This window comes from Mobula hypostoma, chromosome 4 (assembly GCF_963921235.1).
Source record: "Mobula hypostoma chromosome 4, sMobHyp1.1, whole genome shotgun sequence".
In the NCBI taxonomy this organism is placed as follows: domain Eukaryota; kingdom Metazoa; phylum Chordata; class Chondrichthyes; order Myliobatiformes; family Myliobatidae; genus Mobula; species Mobula hypostoma.
In genome coordinates this window covers 19,510,653-19,536,730 of record NC_086100.1, presented here as the reverse complement: position 1 = coordinate 19,536,730, position 26,078 = coordinate 19,510,653, and the positions used below count along the sequence as shown (strand labels likewise).

Here is a 26,078-nt window from a genome sequence, read left to right as displayed (position 1 = left end):
ATATGTTATAATTATGTGGTTTTGTTAGTTTTTTCAATCTTGGTCAGTCCTGTGTTTTGTGATATCACACCGGAGGAAATAATGTATCATTTCTTAATGCATGCATTACTAAATGACAATAAAAGGGGACTACGTGTCTTCATAATCTAAAAGAGGACTGCGTGTCCTCATAATCTAATAATCTAATCTAATCTTCTCAAGCAGCTGAACACTTGATCCCTCCCTTCTCATTTCTCACCAATTCCCCCACACCCTCACCAACCCCAACTCTCCTCCCCTCCTCTGGTCTCCAGCTCCTGATCCTAGCTGCCCACCAGCCCTATCCTCCAGCCCCGGCTCCATCACTGCCGCCTGACAGCTCAATCTGACCTCCGGTGGAATTTGCCTGTCCTCCCTGTGACCGTATGGGGTTTCCTCTCAATTCCCAAGGAAGTGGTAAACCAGCTTCTGTAAGTTCCCCCTCTTGTGTGGGTGCCCGCTTGAGAAATCAGGCTGAGAGTTTATGAGAGAGAATAGATTACAGAGGAAGAAACGGAGAGCTGGAATTAACAGAATAGATCTGACTCAATATCATAGACTCGGTGGGCCGAGTGGCCTTTTTCTTGGTCGCCAGAGGAAGCGTGAGTGCAGACAGATTCCACCTGACATCCATAACTGCAGGCCCACACCTGATGTGAGGTTTAAAAATCATCAGAAGTGTAGAGAAGGCAGACAGGATCTTTTCCCCGGGTCAGAAATGTCTAGTAGCAGAGGACTTACATCTAAGGTGAAAGGGGGAAAGCTTGAAGGAGATGCACAGGACAAGTATTTTTGTACGCGGAGAGTGGTAGGTGGCAGGAAGGGGTTGCCGCAGGTGGGTGGGTGGATGGTGGAAGCAGCTACGACAGTGGTGCTTGTCAGATAGACTGATGAATATTCAGGGCAGAGGGATAGAGATCGTGTGCTGGCAGAGGGGATTAAGTTTAATTAGCATCATGGTCAGCATTAAATTTGTGGGCAGAAGGGCTTGTCTCTGCAATGTGATGATATGTTCTATGTTTATTTTCTACCTGCTCCTCTCCTGAACCGAAATTCTGCTGTCTTCAAAGTTCCACGGGGGGGGGATCTCGGAGAGATAAGTCATATCGGCTGCCTGTTTCATGGAAATATTTCATCTATTCAAAGCTGAAGATAAAGTTAAGTGAGAAAAGAGCAGCCGGCACTTCCTGAACTGTTTCTTTATTCTGCGTGTTACCCCTGCAGTGTTAACTTAATACAAGTATCGATTCGTCACTCTGAAAGGTGCAATCCAACCGTTTCGATCACTGTTCCTCCGTCAACCCCTGCAGTATATGAGCAAACGTAAAAAGGCTGGGCACTGAGATGGGGTGGGGAAGAAGATGACACTGAAAGAATAATGATACTATTTTCAGAAAATGACTAATTCCTTAAAATGACTGGTCTGGGTGGAGCTATGAACTGAGCCCCCAGTAGTTCAGTTTTGCGGGTTAATTAATACATTTTACACAGATGGGCATATGAACTCTGAATGTACCAGTGGTCACCAGTAAATTATTAACTATAACAGATAGTTACCATGGCAAATGAGGACCTTTTGGTCCCCCCTCCTCCCCGCCAACCTCCTCTCCAACACCGCGCACTCCTCTCCACGTAACCGGAGCAATATCTGGCCTAACGTAATGCCATCAATATCTTATCTGGAACTGCCCTATAAAAAGGCTATCAAGCAAAAGCAACTGCCTCATTTTTATCAACGCTCAGCCAAGCAGGACTAAACGCATCCTTCTGCAGCTTTGCCTGTGTCCTGGTTGGGGCACAAGCAAGGACAGAACTGACACCAGTGGGAAAACCAAACTCTGCAGCAGGCAGCATGTGCTACAACAAGTGTGCACGATGCCTTGGCATCACCCTGATCCCTCTGTCTCTTCTGTGCATTATTGCAAACACCCTGCTTTTTTTCCCAAATGGAGAAACAGGGTACAACACCCCAGAAATACTAGCAGACAGTGTCTGGTGCTTCAGTGGGATTTTCGGCTCAGGATTGTTGGTAAGCCACATTTTGGAAAACTTTCAAAGTTTGTAGAGCACATGTACGGCTGGCTATTTTACAGGTTAGACATAAGTATTGAACATTATTCAAATTAAGCTTTAACTATGTCCAATAATTAATCATTGAAAAATGAAACAAATAATTTGCTTTGAAACTAATCCCAGCGATAATGTGTGCAAAGCACTAATAATGGATTAGACTTATTCAATGTTAGCAGGGGTCGCAGTAAGTTATTGGCGAAATTACTAAGTTCCAAGTCACGGTTCTCAACCTGTTTGAGTTTGAACCCTATTGTGGTAGCTGGCAGCTTAAAGTAACTAAGCAAACCTTTTCTAAGGGTCTCAGCCTGAAACATGGACTGTACACTTTTCCATAGATGCTGCCTGGCCTGCTGAGTTCCTCCAGCATTTTGTGTGTGTGGCCTATCATCCTCACCTAGGTTGGTCCATATGTAATTCCAAACCCACCAATGGTGTCACAGAATAATGCAACATGCAAACAAATTCTTTGGTCCATTTCATCTTATGCTGACCAAAACATCTATCTGAGCTTGTTCCATTTGCCCGTGCTTGTCTCATATCTTCCTGAATCTTTCCTATCAATGTACTTGTCTAGTCTTTCAATGTAGTAAGTATCTCTGCCTCTGGCAGCTCATTCCATACATTCACTGCCCTCTGTGTAATAAATATACCCTTAACTCCCCATTAAATCTTTCCCGTCTCATCCTAAATCTGTGTCCATCCATACCCGGAAAAATGATTGCGATCATCCCCCTCATCTCTGCCCCTTGTGATTTTATATACCTTGATAATATTATCCGTCAGCCTCCTACACTCCAGGGTAAAGAGCCTCAGCCTATTTGGCCTCTCCCGAAAACTTAAACTGTCCAGTCCTGGTAACATCCTCACAAATCTTCTCTGCCCTTTTCCCAGTTTAATGACATCATTCCTACAGCTGGGCAATGAGAACCTTGCACAATACTCCAAGTGGGTCTCACCAAAGGTCAAAGTGCAAAGTAAATTTATTATCAAAGTACATTTTGTCATCATATACAACCCTGAGATTCATTTTCTTGCGGACATACACAATAAGTCCATTTTAAAATAATTACCATAATAGATTCAATAAAAGACTGCACCAACTTGGGCATTCAACCCGTGTGCAAAAGTCAAAAAAGCTGTGCAAATACTAAAATAAACAAATAATAATAATAATAATAATAATAATAAATAAGCAATAACTATAGATAAGTGAAATGAAGAGTCCTTGAAAATGTGCCCATACATTGTGGGAACAGTCAGTTATGGGGCAGGTGAAGTTGAGTGAAATTATCCCCTTTGGTTCAAGAGTCTGATGGTTGAGAGGTAGTTATTGTTCCTGAGCCTGGTGATGTGAGTCCTGAGGCTCGAGAAGAGCATGACCTGGGCGGGGTGGGTCCTTGATGACGGATGCTGCCTTCCTGCAACAACACTTCATGTAGATGTACTCGAATGGTGGGAAGGGTTTTACACATGACGGATTGGACCAACCACTTGTACAGCTGAAATATGGCATCCCAATTCTTGTACTTAATGTCCTGACCAATGAAGGCAAGAATACTATCCAATCCAGACATGGACCATAAGAGTAGCATTGCCAGTTTCATCTACAAACGTTTGTACATTCTGTGAATAAATATCTTTTTTAAAAAATGGCAATCCATAGAATGTGGTCTCAATACTTTCACACGAAACTTGTCACCGTTTTCTACATCACGCACATTTCTATGCATTGTTTTACCAGATGCTATAACCCAGATTAGCGTTCAGTTTTAAGGGAAATATATTGAGTTAATTTCAGTGCAATTAAATTATTTGACCATGCAAAACATTTCTGATAGCACCATCTCAATGTCGACTTCTGCTTTTATTGTGCGGATTCCGAAAGACAGCTGCCTGCAAGGCCGAGACCTTTCGTTGGCCTGTCTAATTTTGCCTTTGGAAACTTTTCACAGATGGTGTTCCCAATCCTGGTGTTCATGGGAATGGAAAACAACGACTGCTGTGGGTGTTGTGGAAATGAAGACTGCGGTAAAAGATTTGCGGTGAGAATTGCAGGGAACACTGGCATTTTCAGGACAAAAAAACCTCCTTTACCACATCCCTCCCCCAAACCCCACTCTTCCCTCCCTGCCTGATTACTGTTTGACTTATTATCAAATTGTGTGAATAGTTCATGCTGTTAATACATGGACAATGAAGGGTACAAAATGCGAACTTGAAAATGAGGGTATAGGGGAAGTTCATTGTTATATTTAAATATAGTAAGATATATAAAGTGGCAATTCAGCCCTTCAAGTTTATACTAGCCTTCCTTACATTCCCATTGACCCCTTTAATATCCTGTACCTATTCTCTCTCACTTCAGTTCCACTCTGATGGTCCAACAACAGACCTAGACAAAGGGCAATTTACAGTGATCATTAAATCAACATTCTACATTTTATAAGACTAGTAGAGTAAGGCCTCACTATCATCCTGCACTGCACATTCTTAGTACTGTAACACGATATTCTGCATTCTGTTATTGTTTCCCTTCATACTGCCTCAAAACACAGTTGTAATGAAATGATCTGTCTGGATGGCAGGCAAAACAAAGCTTTTCATTGAACCTTGGTAGATGTCACAATAATGAACCAATTTACTAGTTTGGGGGACGTGGGGTGAAACTGGAGCACGTGGAGAAAATTCACACAGTCACAGGGAGAACGTAGAAACTCCGCACAGATCACCCTGAGGAAAGAATCAAACCTGGGTCTCTGGAAGGATTAGCAGCGGAACTGCACCTTCCAGCTAGCCTCCTTCCCCTCCCCCCTCCCTTTTCATTCTAGAGTCTTCTCAGTGCTGAAGAAGGGTCTCGGCATGAAACGTCGACTGTTTATTCATTTCCATACATGCCGCCTGACCTGCTGAGTTCCTCCGGTATTTTGCGTGTGTTGCTTCAGATTAGAAGTGTTTCAGGGTTGAGGGATCTCAGGTTCAGCCAGGGAAGACTGAAGTGAGATTTAGTCGTGGTGTGCCAAGTTTTAATGAATTTTGAGTGGGCAAGTGCAGAGAAACTGTTCTTGTGTGTGCTCATGACCAAGACTACAGATACGTGAAAAAACACAAGGAGTGGAAGGATGATGGATCCAGATTCAGTTGTGGATTTCAAAAGGGAATCAGCTAAGTACGTGAAAAACATCAAGAGAAGCCTGTCCAAGAATAGAGGCCGGAAGATGGAATCAGAATCCGATTTATTATCACGGACATAAGTTGTGACATTTGTTCTTTTGTGGCGGCAGTTCAGTGCAAGACATAAAAAGTACTGTATGTCACGATAAGAAGTACATTAAAAATAAAAAAAGCAGAAAATATGTAGTGTAGAAAGAGAGCAAAATGATGAAGTAGTGTTCATGAATTCATAGTATAAAGAGCTCTTTGGGCCTGTGCACAGCATCAGAGAATGCTGGTCTCCAAAGCTTTCAGAGCACCTGAAATTGATCATTGTTCTTTAACAAGAGTCATTACTCACTTAGATTTCCTTGTGTTTTTTCTTGAGCAACTTGCTCTTACTAATGCGGTCTCCTGGTGCCTTCTGTTTCTGCTTGTTAAGTTTACTTTGATAAGCTCAGGGATTCTGTGTAACCTGTATTAATTAAGCAGATGCCTGATTAGCGCTAATTGTGGGAACCTAGCTTTGAGAACGTTGCGTCTTGTGGTGTCGCTCGGCCAAGCCATTGACGTTCTGTTGGAATTCTTATGAATAAACTCTGGTCACCGTCTCTACATTGGAGTCTGTCTTTCTTCTGCACTTGGGTTCCAATATTGCCAGTGCACATTGTGACACGTGGATCATTCAGAAATTTGATGGGAGAAGGGAAAAAGCTGTTCATAAAATGTTCTCTTATTCAAACATGTAACACATAAGAGGGATAATAGGGTAGTTGTTGAGATATTTTCACTAAGGGGATAGTTTTGATTGGAGGGCCAGATGAGGGGCCAGTCATGTAAAGTAAAGGTAGACACTTTCTTTCTTGCAGATGGAATTCCCCCAAATTGTGGAAGCAGACAAATTTTTGAAAGATCAGAGATTGAAGGCTATGAAGATCTGACAGTGAGGGAGATTTAAGGCTTGAGGTTGATTAGCCACGATCATATTGGGCGGTGGGACAGGCTTGAGGGGTTAGGTGGCTGCCTCCTCTTTTCCCTTTTCTTGTGGGTATAGAGGGAAGGGAAGAGGAACAAGACTGACCGGACTGCTGGCAGAGTCTCAAAGGGCTGAATGGTCTCCTTTGTGCTGCTGGGCTTCTACGATTCTAAACCAACAACAGTGCACTGGGATCCATTATACTGGCACGGGCTCTTGTCAAGGAGGCCAGTTCATTCCGGGAGGGAAAAGATTTTCTACGTTTCTTTTTGTTGCTAACATGGACAGATGAAGATCAGCTGATCTGCACGTAGTTACAGAACACAACTCATTAACTAATTCTAGCAAGCCGTCTCCATCAATTAATCCACAAGCACTGCCTTCATTTCCCAGCTGGTGGAGAGCTTCAGCAACTGTTAGTCCCAGACATGTTACACCTACCAACCATAGTGCCATACAGGACATACACAGGCACTTCAGCCCAACTGGTACTTGACGTCCACGGTGCCCATTCTAGCTAGTTCCATGTGCCAGCCTTTGGCCCATAACCTTCCAAACCTTTGTTATCCTTGTACCAGTCCAAAAAGTTGTTGTCACTGCTCCTGATACTTAGGACCTGTACCCCTTGCTAATTTCCAATAGAAATCTGTCTGACTTGCATTTGCCTAACACAACAGACTTGTCTCAGGGTCAGAGGCTGAGGGGGCAACCTGATAGAACTATATAGGATTATGAGAGGCATATAGGATAAAGTCTTTCTCCTTGGTTGCAAATGTCAGCTATTACATGACTAGTCTTTAAGGTTTAAAGGGGATTTATAAGGCAAGTTTCTTTAAATCGAGAGTGATATGTACATGAAACACGCTGTCAGGAGAGGCAGAAGATAAGCAACATTTAAACATGGTTACAGTTGGGCAGGTATGTGGACAGGAGGCCAAGAAGAAAATGAATCTCAATGTAGTATGTGGTGATATATATGTACTTTGATAATAAATTTACTTTGGTTATTATCTGAATGGTGGCCGATTAGGAAAAGGGAAGGTGCAACGAGACCTGGGTGTCATTATACACCAGTCATTGAAAGTGGGCATGCAGGTACAGCAGGCGGTGAAAAAGGCGAATGGTATGCTGGCATTTATAGCGAGAGGATTCGAGTACAGGAGCTGGGAGGTACTACTGCAGTTGTACAAGGCCTTGGTGAGACCACACCTGGAGTATTGTGTGCAGTTTTGGTGCCCTAATCTGAGGAAAGACATCCTTGCCATAGAGGGAGTACAAAGAAGGTTCACCAGATTGATTCCTGGGATGGCAGGACTTTCATCTGATGAAAGACTGGATCGACTAGGCTTATACTCATTGGAATTTAGAAGATTGAGGGGGGATCTGATTGAAACGTATAAAATCCTAAATGGATTGAACAGGCTAGATGTAGGAAGATTGTTCCCGATGTTGGGGAAGTCCAGAACGAGGGGTCACAGTTTGAGGATAAAGGGGAAGCCTTTTAGGACCGAGATTAGGAAAAACTTCTTCACACAGAGAGTGGTGAATCTGTGGAATTCTCTGCCACAGGAAACAGTTGAGGCCAGTTCATTGGCTATATTTAAGAGGGAGTTAGATATGGCCCTTGTGGCTAAAGGGATCAGGGGGTATGGAGGGAAGGCTGGTACAGGGTTCTGAGTTGGATGATCAGCCATGATCATACCGAATGGCGGTGCAGGCTCGAAGGGCCGAATGGCCTACTCCTGCACCTATTTTCTATGTTTCTATGTTTTGAGGCCACCATTCTTGTTCCCCAACTGCTGGCCTGGGGATGATCAACAACTGCACAATGCACCAAGGATTAAATCCTGGCCTCTCTTGTTCAAATCACTCTGTATCTCACCAGGAGGTGCACTTGCTCAATTAGAAAGCATTGCATCTTCAATTAATTTATGAATTTGTAGAATTCAGAATTTGAAAAGTTCAGGATAAGTCCTTGAGCTTATGATGCATTTATTACTTTGTTTTCAGTGAAAAGCTTTTGGAAGTTTCTCTAAGTTTATTACACAGAACAATAGAAGTTTTTTTTATGATTGGGAGCCTGGTAGTGCAAGGGAATGAAGGTTCAAAGTTCAAAATGAATTTATTATCAGTGTACATAAAAGACAATTTGTGCAAATAATTAAAAAGTAAATAAGTAAACTGAGAACATGAGTTGTAGAGTCCTTGAGAGTGACTCTAAAAATTCCTATCCCAGCTCTCTGTTCCAAAAATCAGTTTAATATACTGTATGGTCCCTAAAGAAGGGACATACCCAGTATTAAACTGGTAAGGGTAGAAACTACATAGAGCCATAAGGCTGAGAAGCAATCAGCTGCTGAGGAAACATTCAAAAGGCCAATAAAGATCAAAGAATAACAAATAATCTGCTGGAGAAAGTCAGTGGGTCACAAAACATCTGAAAGAGGAAAGAAAAAGTTAACATTTCAGTTCGAAACTCTGCACCTTCCCCTCCTTCCACCTTCTTATTTTGACTTTTTCCCCTTTCATTCCAGTCCTGATGAAAGACCTTGGCCAGAAGCATTGACTCTTCATTCTTTTCCATAGATGCTGCCTGACCTTCTGAGCTCCTACTGCATTACATTAAAATTTTGTTCATGTTGGCTTCTGATATATTAAAAAAGCAGAAAATGCTGGAAACACTTGGTGGGTCAGGCAGCATCTATGGCAGGGGTCCCCAACCTTTTTTTATGCCATGGACCACTACCATTAACCATGGAGTCCGTGGAACTCAGACTGAGAACCCCTGATCTATGAACAGAGAAACAGAGTCATGTCAAAGACCTCTCATATGAACTTAAATGCACTTTGATACAAATGAGGAGAATAGTTTGTGGGATTATGGAAGAGGCTGTGACTGAGGTTCGGAATCAAAGAAATAATTTTTCTCAAGGCAAGTTGGATGTCATTCCTCCGCCTTCATTGCCATTGTGACGAGTCATCGTCGCTTGCCAGCGCCGCTGCTGAAGTCTTGGCTGGATTGTTCTTTGTTCAGACTCTCCATCTTGGCTTTATCACCAGGGGTGACCTTACCAGGAGCTAAGAGCCAAATGGCTAAACCCTAGGTGCCATCGCTTTTCCAGTTTAAGATGGTGCTACCAAAGGCCCGCAACAGCTTACCAGCAGATTGAAAGGCAAGAGATTCGACTAAAAACACTACTTACAACATCTTTACTGACGTAAATTGTGCTGAACTATTGCCACAGAGAGTGAGAAGGCAGGTGAGGCGAGGCCGGATCGGAGGATGAGCCGTGCTGGGGTATTGTGAGGCGCGATGTGTTCGAGTCGAGGTCGCCAGACGGTGTTGGTATCACTGCCGGAGATGGAGTGAGTGATTTGGAGAAGAGTCAATGCACAAGGGTTTTGATGCCCATCCACCTAACCTAGCTGTGAGGTTGGATTGCTCCAAGCGCTATGCTTACTTGGTGAGATCGAGAATGGCTGTAGGCTGGGTGACCCAAGCGAATCGTGGCGCCAGGATACGGGTCCTAGAACGAGGCACTGCCCGGGGCTTGGACAATTTAAACCCCAGCCCAAATAGACTGGAAGCCTGATTGTCGGGACTGGAGGCGAAGATTGGGCTGATTTTGCTTGCTTTCCCGCGAATGTTCATTCCTTTCTCTGCAGCACTGAGGCTGTGAACGGATCTGGCTGTTCTGCGTTTGCCCCACTGGTATGATGAACTGGGACCGAGGCTTCGGTCTACTCTGGCTATTCCAGGAGTGGATCTAGGATTCAGTTTGGTTTGGAATGCTGTTGGCTTGCTTCTATTGTTCGTGTGATTTGTGTTTTTTATTCTCCCTGTCTCTGTGCAGGGTTTTTTGGACTTGCTTTTTTTTGAATTGGGTTATTCAGATTTCTTGCCTTGTGGCTGCCTGTAAGCAAACAAATCTCAAGGTGTATAATTTATACATTCTTTGATAATAAATGTGCTTGGAATCTTAGAATCTTCACCTCTCAGGAATTCACAAGCTGCTCCACTGCAACGAGGTCACATTAGCAGACATGTTTAACAAAACAGTTTAAAAAGGCTAGTTCTAACAGGAAAGACCATTTGGTAAATGAATAAATTGTTCTTTTTTGTTGTCATGTGTACCAAGGTACAGTGAAAAACTTTGTTTTGCATGTCAGCCTACTGATACAGTTCATTTCATTACATCTCTGCATTGAAGTAGGACGAGTGAAGACAACACAATGCAGAATAAAGTGTTCCAGTAACAGAGAAAGTTCCCAGTGAGTGGGAGGAGAAGAGGGAATGTCCGGGGTGAGTGGGGTCTTTGATTATGTCAACTGCTTACTGAGACAGTGATACATTTTGAATGCCAAAAGTTAAGAAATTCCTGGAACCTTTCCATTTACTAACATCATCTTTTAATCAACTTTCTGTTCTGCCTTCATCTAGAATTTTTCTTCTGTGATCTTTGCCGGGATAGGAGTGGCAGGAGCTGCCTATTGCTTCGTTGTTTCCGCAGTGGGCCTCAACACTGGACCAAAATGTACCATCACAAAGGGCAACAGTAGCTATATCTACCCCTTCGAGAATGGGTAAGAGACTTCATGCCTGATGAACTCATTACAACAGTCTGAAGAAACAGGAACTTTTCCCAAGGATATTCTTTTAGTCCATAAGAGCATAAGACCATAAGGCATAGGAGCAGAATAAGGCCATTCGGCCCATCGAGTCTACTGTACCATTCCATCATGGCTGATTTATTATCCCCCTCAACCCCATGCTCCTGCCTTCTCCCTGTAACCTTTGACACCGTTACGAATCAAGAACCTATTGACCTCCACTTTAAATATACCCAATGACTTGGCCTCCACAGGCATCCGTGGCAATGATGGTGTGGTGTCATACAGAACTGACAAAGTATATCCTTGCAAGATTCAAAACGTAACGTGAATCTTAGAGACATAAATCCAGCCAAGGGGGCTTAACAACCATTACTCATGTGAGCTGGCATCCTTTATTAGATTAGATTAGATTAGATTCAACTTTATTGTCATTGTGCCAAGTACAGATACAAAGCCAATGAAATGCATTTAGCATCTGACCAGAAATGCAAAGAATAGTGTTATTTACAAAATAACTGTGAATAAAAAAAGTGTTACAGCACACAAATATAAAGCTACTGAGACAGTACAATACGGATGCAATTCTGCATAGAGCTGTGATGAAAGGTTCAGCAGGGTCACAGCCTCAGGGAAGAAGCTCTTCCTGTGCCTGCTGGTGCAGGAGTGGAGGCCCCTGTAGCACCTGCCGGATCGGAGGAGAGTAAAAAGTCCATGGTTGGGGTGAGATGCATCCCTGATAATGCTTTTCGCCCTGCCCAGGCAGTGTTTATGGTAGATGTTCTCAATGGTGGGCAATAGGGTGCTGATAACTCTGGGATTAAGTGAATGTGACTATTTTAAAGTGGTGACCTTAATATCACTTTATACACATTGAGAGTCATTGACACAGACATTCTGTGCTGTAACCTTCTACGTTCCAATTTTATGATCTTGACATGCTTCATTGTACTTTCCCCTCGCTTCATTGCTTTATTGAGATGATCTGGGATTAACTGTCTGTTAGGGTGGTGAAACAGTTTCAATTGGCCTTTTCAAAATGCAGTTGGACAGGCATTTGTGGGAATATAATGTGACGCTCTGTTGGGGGGGGGGGTATCGACAGCCTGCCCCTGCATGTCTAGTGACCAGCACTGTTTATTGCCCTTGTGTTAAAACGCTTTTGTGGGATTATGGTGGGAAGTTCCAGTTCACTTATTGTCACATTTTAGCTTGGGTTATATGGTTATTTGCTTGTATATTTGTGGGTCACCCTATCTGTAACCGAGATGTGTGATGGTCACCTCCCCCATCTGTTGGAGACTGGTTGGGTTCACTCTCTGGGTCAGGGTGCCTGGTCTGTTTTGTGTTTATCACAATAAAATGGTTCAGCTCCCTCACATGTCATGATGGAGCAAGTGCTCACTACAATAATTTACAGGACCACAAGGAAAATATGGCAGAAGGAGAGCAATGAGGTTACCTTCTAGGGGCCCCCGTACAATCGAAGGGCCAAATCACCACCTTTGGTGGTGGAACAGTTCTCAAAGAGTCATTGCATCAAAGAGAGATAGAGCACAGAGAAAGGCCCTTTGGCCCATTGAGTTGGTACTGACCAGCAGCCGCCCACTTCCACAAATCCCACTTAATTAGTAAGGGCGAGAAGGCAGCGGAATGGTGTTGAGAAGGGAAATAAATCAGCCATCGTGGAACAGAATCTTTTATTTAATTTTTTAATTATTTAGAGATGCAACGTGCAACAGACCCTTCCGGTCTCAATGAGCCATGTCACCCAGACAACCCACCTATTTAACCCTAGCCTAGTCAAGGGACAATTTAAGTGACCAATTAACCTACTAACCGGTCGGTCTTTGGACTGTGGGAGAAGACTGGAGTAAACCCACACAGACTCGTCCTGTGTGAGGAAGAACGTACAATCTTCTTACGGAGGATGCAGGGACTGAACTCCAAACTCCGATGTCCAAAGCTGTAACAGCGTCGTGTTAACCGTGATTCTACCATGCCACCTCATAAACGGGCCAAATGGCCTAAATCTGCCCCTGTGTCGTATGGAATCCAGCATTTGCTGTGATAGGATTTCTACTCATATTCCTGGACCCATTGTCCAGGCCTCTGTCTATAGATCAGCAATGCAGAGGTAGCCATCCCAGCCTAGTACAACAATGCAGCAAACCTCCCCCTGCCAATCCAGTACAGAAATGGTCCCTAATTTGGAGTTAAAAATTCCCCTTTGACTGAAGAGTGTCATTCCAACAAAGGGGAGGATTTGTTACTGGTTCTGGACAGGACACTGACAAAACAGCAGGAAAACCTTTCCATACCTGTCCATGTACATCTCTTCGCTTGGTGTTGCCCTCCAGTGTTCACCTGGTTGAAGCTGCACCAGGACAACACACAGACTTGGGCTATATAATTTTTTTGTCTCTTTGTGACTGTATATTCCTCTAAAATAGTAACCATATATGCCATTTGTGCTACGTGCAATGTGCAGTGTGCTGTCGCTAATATGCTTTGCACCCTGACCCCAGAGAGACACTGTTTTGTTTGACTATGTTCACGTATGGTTGAATGATAATTAAACTTGAACTCACTATACACCTATCCATATAAACCCAAACATATCAGTTGCACTCAAGTCCGGGTACAATTAAGGAGAAACAATAAAACAAAATAAACATTAATGTTGTCTCTTTATTTAGGTCTGATAAGCCCTGTAGTAAAGATAATTGACTACTTCCCATCTGCTCCAACAATTAGACTTGGCAGCTGAGACTAATCACTCAGGTATAATCTACAAAGAGATAGCCAAGATCATCATAAACCATAACAACCTCCCTGCTCTCAAGTCCTGGTCAGTCTTTACTACAGAATTAATGTTTTCATTCAGAATGCTTTGTCACTGAGCCATTTTACGCTGACCAGAATTTCGTTTCCGTCAGCTTGATTCCTCTCTCATGGATCAGTTAAATCTGCCTCTCATATTACATTTTGATCGCATAGATCTGTAAAGCACCCTCACAAGAGATGGTGAGTCTTTGGGTTTTGTCTCCCGATAGAGCGTTGTGAAGGTGAGGTCCTAGAAATAGGCCTAGCTCCAGGGAGTTGAGGCTGAGGGAAACTGGCACAAAAGAGGAATTGAGGCCTCTGGCAGAATAGCCGTGACCATTTTGAATGGCCGGGACAGAGAGTCAATGATAAATTGGGAGTTGTCATTATCTGAAATACAGGGCTTGAATGAGCAATGACAAAAGATTCAGGTATAATTTTTATAAAAGAATTTCAGGTGACCTCAGAATTACAGGGAAGGAAATCAGTCTGTACCACAATTGTCTGTAATGTGAAGCCCATCATCTGTGTAAGGGTCAAGAAGCAAAGCTGAAAGAAAATTAATACTGCATTTATTAATTTACTTTATTTTCACATTATTTCCATGAGAATGAATTTTATTATATTCCTCAATTGTTTTAGGTAGTAACTTGTGAATTCTGCAAGGGCACATTTCCATAACACAAAAGGCAGAAATGAAAAGAGTTAGCTGTATGTGTTGATATGGAAGAAAATGTTCCAGAACTGTTGGAAAAGTGAAGAAATGCTGGAATAATGGGACAGGATGATCTGATGGACCAAATGGCCTCCATTCCCGCTATGAAATGTCTGCTGATTGTTTCATGGGGTTTATGCTTTGTCTCCTTGTCTTACTAGTGATTACCTGGGAAACCACACGATGTGGGATGAATGCGTAGAGCCTCCGAATATTGTCCCCTGGCACGTAACGTTGTTCGCTCTCCTGCTGGTGATGAGTGGAGTCCAGCTCGTGCTCTGTGCCATTCAAGTGATCAACGGGCTGATTGGTTTTATCTGTGGCGAGTGCAGCTGTTGTTCCTGCTGCGGTTCAGGTGATTCACTTTATTACTCTTGAGGATTATGGCAACTGTTCATAAACTCAACAGATGCTGGAAACTTTGAGCAAAACACACACACACACACACACACACACACACACACACACACACACACACACATACACAAAATGCTGGAGGAACTCAGCATCGCAACCTGACTGGTTGAGTTGCTCTGGCGGTTTATGTGTTTTGCTCAAGATTTCCAGCACGATTTATTAGCTTTTACTCCCGATTTCCATTACCAGGTTTCCCCCGCTATCCGAAAGTAGAGTGTTCCTATGAAACCTTTTGTAAACTGAAATGGCGTAAAGCGAAGAAGCAATTACCATTAATTCATATGGGAAAAATTTTTGAGTGTTTCCAGACCCAAAAAATAACCTACCAAATCATACCAAATAACACATAAAATCTAAAATAACACTAACATATAGTAAAAGCAGGAATGATATGATAAATACACAGCCTATATAAAGTAGAAATAAAGTATGTACAGTGTAGTTTCACTTATCAGAATTGGGAAGATTTAGCCAAAAAACAAGAATTCTGCAGATGCTGGAAATTCAAGCAACACACATCAAAGTTGCTGGTGAACGCAGCAGGCCAGGCAGCATCTCTAGGAAGAGGTGCAGTCGACGTTTCAGGCCGAGACCCTTCGTCAGGACTAACTGAAGGAAGAGTGAGTAAGGGATATGAAAGTTGGAGGGGGAGGGGGAGATCCAAAATGATAGGAGAAGACAGGAGGGGGAGGGATGGAGCCGAGAGCTGGACAGGTGATAGGCAAAAGGGGATACGAGAGGATCATGGGACAGGAGTTCCGGGAAGAAAGACAAGCGGGGGGGACCCAGAGGATGGGCAAGAGGTATATTCAGAGGGACAGAGGGAGAAAAAGGAGAGTGAGAGAAAGAATGTGTGCATAAAAATAAGTAACAGATGGGGTACGAGGGGGTGGTGGGGCCTTAGCGGAAGTTAGAGAAGTCAATGTTCATGCCATCAGGTTGGAGGCTACCCAGACGGAATATAAGGTGTTGTTCCTCCAACCTGAGTGTGGCTTCATCTTTACAGTAGAGGAGGCCGTGGATAGACAAGTCAGAATGGGAATGGGATGTGGAATTAAAATGTGTGGCCACTGGGAGATCTTGCTTTCTCTGGCGGACAGAGCGTAGATGTTCAGCAAAGCGGTCTCCCAGTCTGCGTCGGGTCTCGTCAATATATAAAAGGCCACATCGGGAGCACCAGACGCAGTATATCACCCCAGTCGACTCACAGGTGAAGTGTTGCCTCACCTGGAAGGACTGTTTGGGGCCCTGAATGGTGGTAAGGGAGGAAGTGTAAGGGCATGCGTAACACTTGTTCCGCTTACAAGGAAAGACTCTTAAACGCATCTCCCCCATTTCACATACATCTGCTCTCACTCCATCCTCCCACCACCCCACTAGGAATAGGATTCCCCTGGTCCTCACCTACCACCCCACCAGCCTCCGGGTCCAACATATTATTCTCCGTAACTTCCACCACCTCCAACGGGATCCCACCACTAAGCACACCTTTCCCTCCCCCCCCCCCTCTCTCTGCATTCCGCAGGGATCGCTCCCTACGCAACTCCCTTGTCCATTCGTCCCGCCTATCCCTCTCCACTGATCTCCCTCCTGGCACTTATCCGTGTAAGCGGAACAAGTGCTACACATGCCCTTACACTTCCTCCCTTACCACCATTCAGGGCCCCAGACAGTCCTTCCAGGTGAGGCGACACTTCACCTGTGGGTCAGCTGGGGTGATATACTGCGTCCGGTGCTCCCAATGTGGCCTTCTATATATTGTCGAGACCCGACGCAGACTGGGAGATCGTTTTGCTGAACACCTATGCTCTGTCCGCCAGAGAAAGCAGGATCTCCCAGTGGCCACACATTTTAATTCCACATCCCATTCCCATTTTGATATGTCTATCCACGGCCTCCTCTACCGAAAAGATGAAGCCACAATCAGGTTGGAGGAATAACACCTTATTAACCCGTCTGGGTAGCCTCCAACCTAATGGCATGAACATTGACTTCTCTAACTTCCACTAATGCCCCACCTCCCCCTCGTACCCCATCTGTTATTTATTTATATACACACATTCTTTCTCTCTCTCTTCTTTTTCTCCCTCTGTCCCTCTGACTATACCCCTTGCCCATCCTCTGGGTTTCCCCCCCCCTTTCCTTCTCCCTGGGCTTCCTGTCCCATGATCCTCTTGTATCCCTTTTGCCAATCACCTGTCCAGCCCTTGGCTCCATCCCTCCCCCTCCTGTCTTCTCCTATCATTTTGGATCTCCCCCTCCCCCTCCAACTTTCAAATCTCTTACGAGCTCTTCTTTCAGTTAGTCCTGACGAAGGGTCTCGGCCTGAAACGTCGACTGTACCTCTTCCTAGAGATGCTGCCTGGCCTGCTGCGTTCACCAGCAACTTTGATGTGTGTTGCATGCATTACGACAGTGGTGCGCAGAAGAGCATCTCCAAGCACACAACACATCAAACCTTGAATTGGATGGGCAACAGCAGCAGAAAACCACGAACATACACTCAGTGATCACTTTATTTGGTACAGGAGGTATCTAACTTTATTAGGTACAGGAGGTATCTAACAAGGTGCAGGAGGTATCTAACTTTATTAGGTACAGGAGGTATCTGACAAGATACAGGAGGTATCTAAATTTATTAGGTACAGGAGGTATCTAAGAAGGTGGTCACTGAGTGTATGCATGCCAGTTACAATGAACTTGAACTTGGAATTTATACTGATGCAACCAGTTAAATTTTAAAAAATCTGAAACTTGGGCAGTCTTTTATGAAGGAAAAATAAACAATACAGCAACAATGAAGCCACTGACTTGTTGAAAAGGCACACCTCATTCACTAAAGACCTTCAGTTCTTACTTGCAGAACTACTAATGTGATTGACTGTCAACCATGGCCTCAATTCAGAGCTGGTTAGGTTGGAGAATAAGAGCTGATGTTGCTGATAATTTTAATAATAGCATGAGTGAAGTTTTGTCTAAAATGGAGGATGGAAGTGCGTTCAATGGAAAGTGACAGAAGAGAACTGGAAAAGAATTTTTGAAAATGCAAACGAATAGAGCAACCAATTCGGATAGTACATTCAAAGGGCTAGCATTGCTGCAATGGGTCAAACAGTTTTCTTATTTGCTGTGTACCCCATTAACCTTTCAGGTTGTATTACCAATAACGTGTGCTGCTTCTCTTCTTCACAAAGCACTGATCTCAACAAGAAACATACTGCGTTTGCTAATGGTGGCAAACAAGTTAATAGGGCCATGCTTAACTTTTACAATTCCCGAACTAAATGTAAGGGGAAAGATCGGCCTGCCAGTTTCCCTGGCACACTGGATGAGAGTGAAAGTTGCAAACTTGTCCCTCTTTGCCCCAGTTGCATCTCCCAGTGGATGAACCCTGCTACTTAAAATGAACCAGCTTATTGTTAGCACTAGAATACAAACGCAATTCACAAGATGGAAATGGATCCTCTTGAGTAGATATTGAGTACACCTTAGCCCGTTACTTTCAATGAGCATAATATACTATAATGCCATTATGCTTCTTACAATCATGGATATTGAATTGATTGTGACTGAAAATCGAGCCTGGAATGGAATTGATTGTTGAAGTGCTGCTTCCTGGTTTGTCCTAATGTCCATTGCAATGTCTTTTCCTAGAGCTCTGTCTTAGTAACAAAACATGAGACATACACTTGATAAGAAGGGATCTATGCTTAAGGCCTCGGAGTTCTGATCTACCAGAGAAGTTCCCAGTCTTCACACACCTTTCTCCCAATAAACGTCACAATTTAAAAATCCAGAATACAAATAATAAGAGTAATTGCACATTTTATAGACAACAACAATCTATATGTTTTTATACAACTAATATTCTCAATATTTTTATATTGCACAGTTTGTCTTCAGTGTTAGGGTGGTCAATCTTTGGTTTAACAGGCTTTGGCAAGAACAGGCAGTGGCTGAGTCTTTTGGAGTCATTCAGTTCATTGTAGAACTTAAGCTTGAGAAATTGGAGCCAAAGTTATAACAACTGTAGGTAGTTAAAGCAATGAAATGCAGGTTACCTAATGATCTCCATCATGACTTACATCTGCAAGAAGTGCAGCCAACTTCAGCTCCTGACTGACACGGCCAAGGAACTGGAGCTGGAACTGGATGGACTCAGGACCCCCCGGAAGGCTGAAAACCTCACAGATGAGACTTTTACTGAGGTGGTCACACCGAGAGGGTAGGCTTCACATAGTAGATGGATGACCGTCAGGAGAAGTAAGGGGAGGAAACGGTAAGTGCAGGGTTCCTCTGTGGCCATTCCCTGCTGCAATATGTGTACTGGTGGCTACTGCTGGGAGGGGATGTCCTCTCAGGACTCAGCAGCAGTAGCCAAGCCAATGGCACTGTGGCCAAATCTGAGGCTCAGCAGGGAAGGGTAAAGTCAGGTAGTGGGATAGTGACAGGAGACACGATAACTCGGGGGATGGACAGGAGATTCTGTGGCTGCAAGAAACACTCGAAGACGATGTGTAGACTCCCAGGTGCCAGGGTCAAGAACATCTCAGGGTGGCTGCAGAATGAGTAGAGAGAGGTTATGGTGCACGCTGGCACCAATCTCAGGTAGAAAAGGGGAAGGAGTCCTGTCAGTGAGTACAGGGAGTTAAGGACAAGGCTGAAGAGTAGAACCTCCAAGCTAGTATTCTCTCGTTTACCCCCAATACCACGTGCTAGTCAGGGCAGGAGTAGGATGATAGTACAGATGAATGAATGGCTGAGGAAATGGTGCAGGGGGGTGGGGTTCCATATTTTTGGATCATTAGGATCTCTTTAGGGAACGTATTACCTGTACAAAAAAGGACAGGTTACACTGGACCCGAGGGGGACCAATATCCTTGGGGGCACATTTTATAGAGCTGCTGGGGAGGGTTTAAACTAATTTGGCAGGAGGTTGGGAACCAGATTGATAAGGCTAAAGATGGGTCAGTTAGTATACAAATAAATGCAGTGTACAATGAGACTGTGAAGGACAGGCAGATGATGGGGCAAAAGGGACTTGGAAGTCCTTGTACAGGATTCCCTAAAGGTTAAATTGCAGGTTGAGTCGGTGGTAAGGAAGGCAAATACAATGTTAGTGTTCACTTTGAGTGGACTAGAATTAAGAGCAAGGATGTAATGCTGAGGATTTATAAGGCAAGGATCAGGCCGCACTTGGAGTATTGTGAGCAGTTTTGGGACACGTATCTGAGAAAGGATTTGCTGGCATCGGAGAGGATCCAGAGGAGGTTCATTAGAATGATTCTGGGAATGAAAAGGGTTAACGTGTGAGGAACGTTTTGTGGCTATGCGCCTGCACTTGCTGATGTTTAGAAGAAAGTGGGGAGGATCTCATTGAAACTTATTGAATATTGAAAGGCCTAGCTAGAGTGATTGTGGAGAGGGCGTTTCCTATAGTGAATGAGTCTAGGACCAGAGTGTACAGCCTCAGATTAGAGAGATATCCGTTTAGAACAGTGATGAGGAGGAATTTCTTTAGCCAGAGGGTGGTGAATCTGTGGAATTCATTGTCACATAGGGCTGTGGAGGCCAAGGCATTGAGTGTATTTAATGCAGGGGTTTATAGTTTCTTGATTAGTTAGGACAGCAAAGGATACAGAGAGAAATCAGGAGAATGGGGTTGAGAAAGATAATAAATCAGCCATGATGGGATGGTGGCGAAAACTCAATGACCCAATGACCGAAAACTGTTCCTATGTCTTGTAGTCTTACGGTCTTCTTCTGCTCATTGTTACTTTTTTAGTGTATGTATGGTTTTTCATAAATTGTATTGTATTTCTTCCCCCCTGCCAAATACCTTCAAGAAAATGAGTCTCAAGATAGTAGATATGATTACATATATTTGCTTTGATAATAAATTTACCTTGAACTTTGAATTTTTGACTTAATATGAGCCTTTTGTTTCTCTCCCCCTCCCTCTATAGCCTAGAAGCTGAAAGGTGAACTGGATGGGATCAAACTGCTCAGTAATCAGGTCTATGCAACTACAGCAGAGTTTGACAAATGGACTTCCAAAACAGCACCCTTTCTTTTGTTCCCTGAGGACACACGGCAGAAACCACTGAAACTAAGTCACATTCCTAGGGCATTGATTTTAACCTCACCACTAGACTGTTAGAGGTTCCTATCTGAATCGCATCTATATACAGTAGGATCACTGTAATATTTCAATCAGTAATTTCTAGGTCAGGGAAGAGGCTAGTATCACTCAAGAAAACTGCTGCTTTAAAATAAAAATGTATTTTTTAAAATGTGTAATTTTTTTTCTGACTGAAGTTGTCTCACTAATACAGATCTCCGGAAGGAGCTCTTCAGCTGGAGGTTTGGGGCATTCCCTTGGCTCTGACTATGTTAAAGAAATTGCTTCAATTTCAGTTCTATTGGTTCCAAGAAAATCAGAAACTCGGGCAATTTCTATGACTTGTGATGAACCTACAAATCCCCCCTTCAGCCAGGATGCCTTGGGAAAGTTTATTGCCACTGTGGGATAAATCTATTTATTTGTGGTCGGCTGTCATAGTTTGCAATTCCACTTGAACGGCTGCCTATCAAAGCTAACAGAAAAAAATATTTTATTCGGGTAAATGTCCGACCATCTATAATGCTTCAGCTGAATCTTATCCCACCTGAATTCTTCTCATCATTTAGGGAAGAATTCTCCAGTTTACATCCTGAACCTCAAAAAGACCAGTCTCCAGAGAGCCAATATCTGTGTTATGCTTAATCCAGTTGATTCAAGTCTTTGGTCCATTCTCCAGCCTCTTGTTTGGAAGACCCATGTCTTATGAAAAATGGGAGTTTGCTGTAATAAACAAATGTGCACAAATCATGTTCTGTATCTTTTTGTGAATTATTAAACTCTTGCCGGAGTCTTTGCTTCTCTTTGGCATAATTGTTCATTTCCTTTGACTTAGAGTCCCACTATATCTTCACAGTAACCATTAGTGCAGGCTAAATGGCTTTTACATTTGTCCTCAAGAGCAAGTCATACAGGAAATTCCCTGCATATGATGAAGAGTAATATCAGAAAAAATCAATTCCAATCTATACAAGGTTAAAGTACAGTACTGTGCAACAGTCTTAGACACATATATATAATCAAAGCACCCAAGACTTTTGCATAGTCCTGTATTTATCAAAATAGAGTGGAGAGTGAGTTGGTATATCTGGAGGGAGCAAAGGATGTTGGGAATGGTGAGGGAGGAGTTCCGGGGGTGTGGGACAGGTGGCAGAGGAGGAGTGCCAGGGGTGGGGTGTGGGACAGATGGCAGAGGAGGAGTGCCAGGGGTGAGGTGTGGGACAGGTGGCAGAGGAGGAGTGCCAGGGGTGAGGTGTGGGACGTGACAGAGTAGGAGTGCCAGGGGTGTGGGACAGGTGGCAGAGGAGGAGTGCCAGGGGTGAGGTGTGGGACAGGTGGCAGAGGAGGAATGCCAGGGGTGTGGGACAGGTGGCAGAGGAGGAGTGTCAGGGGTGAGGTGTAGGACAGGTGGCAGAGGAGAAGTGCCAGGGGTGGGGTGTGGGACAAGTGACAGAGTAGGAGTGCCAGGGGTGGGGTGTGGGTCAGATGGCAGAGGAGGAGTGCCAGGGGTGGGGTGTGGGACAGATGGCAGAGGAGGAGTGCCAGGGGTGAGGTGTGGGACAGGTGGCAGAGGAGGAGTGCCAGGGGTGAGGTGTGGGACGTGACAGAGTAGGAGTGCCAGGGGTGTGGGACAGGTGGCAGAGGAGGAGTGCCAGGGGTGAGGTGTGGGACAGGTGGCAGAGGAGGAATGCCAGGGGTGTGGGACAGGTGGCAGAGGAGGAGTGTCAGGGGTGAGGTGTAGGACAGGTGGCAGAGGAGAAGTGCCAGGGGTGGGGTGTGGGACAAGTGACAGAGTAGGAGTGCCAGGGGTGGGGTGTGGGTCAGGTGACAGAGGAGGAGTGCCAGGGGTGTGGGACAGGTGGCAGAGGAGGAGTGCCAGGGGTGTGAGACAGGTGACAAAGGAGGAATGCCAGAGGTGAGGTGTGGGACAAGTGGCAGAGGAGGAATGCCAAGGGTGTGGGACAGGTGACAGAGGAGGAGTGCCAGAGGTGAGGTGTGGGACAGGTGGCAGAGGAGGAGTGCCAGGGGTGTGGGACAGGTGGCAGAGGAGGAGTGCCAGGGGTGTGGGACAGGTGGCAGAGGAGGAGTGCCAGGGGTGTGAGACAGGTGACAAAGGAGGAGTGCCAGGGGTGTGAGACAGGTGACAAAGGAGAAGTGCCAGGGGTGAGGTGTGGGCCAAGTGGCAGAGGAGGAGGGCCAGGGGTGAGGTGTGGGACAGGTGGCAGAGGAGAAGTGCCAGGGGTGTGGTGTGGGACAGGTGGCAGAGGAGGAGTGCCAGGGGTGTGAGACAGGTGACAAAGGAGGAGTGCCAGGGGTGAGGTGTGGGACAAGTGGCAGAGGAGGAGGGCCAGGGGTGAGGTGTGGGACAGGTGGCAGAGGAGGAGTGCCAAGGGTGTGGGACAGGTGGCAGAAGAGGAGTGCCGGGGTGAGGTGTGGGACAGGTGGCAGATGCTATCATTACCTAGTTTTCTGAACATTTCGTAAGCTCTTCTTTTCTTCGTGACAAGATTTGCAACAGCCTTTGTATACCACGGTTCCTCTACCTTACCGTCCTTTCCCTATCTCACTGGAACGTACCTATGCAGAATCCCACGCAAATATCCCCTGAACATTTGCCACATTTCTTCCATACATTTCCCTGAGAACATCTGTTTCCAATTTATGCTTCCAATTTCCTGCCTGATAGCCTCATATTTCCTCTTACTCCGATCAAACATTTCCCTAACTTGTCTGATCCTATCCCTCTCCAATGCTATGGTAAAGGAGATAGAGTTGTGATCACTATCTCTAAAATGCTCTCCCACTGAGAGACCTGACACCTGACCAGGTTCATTTCCCAATACCAGATCAAGTACAGCCTCCTCTCTTGTAGGCTTATCTACTTAATGTGTCAAGAAACCTTCCTGAACATACCTAACAAACTCCACCCCATCTAAACCCCTCGCTCTAGGGACATGACAATCGATATTTGGGAAATTAAAATCTCCCACAATGACAACCCTGTTATTATTACACCTTTGCAGAATCTGTCTCCCTATCTGCTCCTCGATGTCCCTGTTACTATTGGGTGGTCTATAAAAAACACCCAGTAGAGTTATTGACCCCTTCCTATTCCTAACTTCCACCCTCCATGACTTCCTCCTTTTCTGCAGTTGTGACACTATCTCTGATCAACAATGCCACACCCCCACCTCTTTTGCCTCCCTCCCTGTCCTTTCTGAAACATCTAAAGCCTGGCACTGGAAATAGCCATTCCTGCCCCTGCACCATCCAAGTCTCTGTAATGGCCACAACATCATAGCTTCAAGTGCTGATCCACGCTCTAAGCTCATCCGCTTTGTTCGTAATACTCCTTGCATTAAAATAGACCTATCTCAAACCATCAGTCTGAGCGCATCCCTTCTCTACTACCTGCCTATCCTCCCTTTTGCACCGTCTCCAAGCTTTCTCTATTTGTGAGCCAACCTCCCTTTCCTCCATCATATCAGTTTGGTTCCCACCTCCAACAATTCTAATTTAAAGTCTCCCCAGTAGCCTTAGCAAAGCTCCCTGCCAGGATATTGGTCCCCCTGGGACTCAAGTGCAACCTTTCCGTTTTGTACAGGTCACATCCTTACATCCTTCATATACAGGAGGAGTAAAAATCTTTATGTTACACCTCCATCTAAATGTGCAATGTGCAACTGATAGTAATTTATAATAAATAGTATGTACAACATGGGACATAGGAGGTTGTTTCATTAGGGTGGCTCAGTAGCTTAGTTGTTAGCGTAGTGCTTTACAGTGACAGTGATAAGGGTTTATTTCCGACGCTGTATGTAAGGGTTTGTATCTTTTTCTTGGTAATCACCTGGGTTTTCCCTGACTGCTGCGGTTTCCTCCCATTTTTCAAAGATACAAATAGGTTAACTGGTCACATGCGTGTAACTGGGTTGCGCAGGTTCATTGGGCCTGAATCTCTAAATTTAAAAAAATAATGAAATAAAGGGCTCACAGGGGTGGGGGTTGGGAATATATTTGGGTGGGTAAAGGGATAAAAAAATAGAGTGTGAATAAAAATAGAAAATGCTGGAAATACTTAGCAGAACAGGTAGCATTAGTGGAGAGAGAGATATTGCTAACTATTAATCGAAACTCTCTGATGAGAGATTGCCAACCTGAAATGTTAACTTTACAGAAGGGCCACTTGTTGTGTATTTCCAGAATCTTCTATTTTAATCTCAGATCTCTAGCATCTGTAGTTCTTTTGCTTTTTGATGTTAGAATATATCGGTTATTTTCATGTTTGGTTCACAATTTTCATGTTTTGAGATTAGAACATGTTTGGTTCACAATTTTCATGTTTTGAGATTAGAACAATGGAATTCTCCAGGGATTAGAAACATAGAAAAATAGAAAATAGGTGCAGGAGTAGGCCATTCGGCCCTTCGAGCCTGCACCGCCATTCAGTATGATCACGGCTGATCATCCAACTCAGAACCCTGCACCTGCCTTCCCTCCATACCCCCTGACCCCTTTAGCCACAAGGGCCGTATCTAACTCCCTCTTAAATATGGCCAATGAACTGGCCTCAACTGTTTAATTAATTCGGCCCTTCGAGCCTGCACCGCCATTCAGTATGATCATGGCTGATCATACATAATTGGTTCACAATTTATGATGTATTTTGACTCTGGCATCTGTGATGTGTGTGTGTGTGTGTGTGTGTGTGTGTGTGTATACACTATATCCCTCAATTCCCTGCCTGTTCCTGTGTCTCTGAAACATTGATATAACATAGAACAGTACAGCACCGAAAGGGCCCATGATATTGCGCCAACCTGTATAAACCAGCTCCATGATCAATCTATCCCTTCCCTCTTACACAGCCCACAACCCTCCTCCATTTTTCTTTCATCCATGTGCCTATCTAAGAGTCTTTTAAATGTGCCTTTTGTATCTGCCTGTACCACCACCCCCAGCAGTGCATTTCAGGCACCAACCACTCTTTGTGTAAAAAAACTTATCTCTGACATCTCCCCTAAACTTTCATCAGCACATAGGAGGAAGATTATGAATCAGGCTGAATGGTGCCGAACAATAATCTGTCACTCAATGTCAGCAAGAAGAAGGTGCTGATTATTGACTTCAGGAGGTGGAAACCACAGGTCCATGAGCCAGTCTACATTACG

The 26,078-nt window shown here is 44.4% G+C and overlaps 1 protein-coding gene and 1 pseudogene across 1 annotated transcript; one reads left to right on the top strand and one right to left on the bottom strand.

Annotated features, from left to right (window-relative positions):
- Nucleotides 1-1,703: 1,703 nt before the first annotated feature.
- Nucleotides 1,704-21,715, top strand: tm4sf4 (transmembrane 4 L six family member 4). Its single transcript, XM_063045371.1, has 5 exons — nucleotides 1,704-2,047; nucleotides 4,044-4,133; nucleotides 10,659-10,801; nucleotides 14,531-14,724; nucleotides 20,753-21,715. Exons 1-5 carry the CDS (start codon nucleotides 1,871-1,873, stop codon nucleotides 20,755-20,757), a joined length of 609 nt encoding a protein of 202 aa, XP_062901441.1. The 5' UTR covers nucleotides 1,704-1,870; the 3' UTR covers nucleotides 20,758-21,715.
- LOC134346030 (U2 spliceosomal RNA) lies at nucleotides 8,389-8,567 on the bottom strand (annotated as a pseudogene).
- Nucleotides 21,716-26,078: the final 4,363 nt, after the last annotated feature.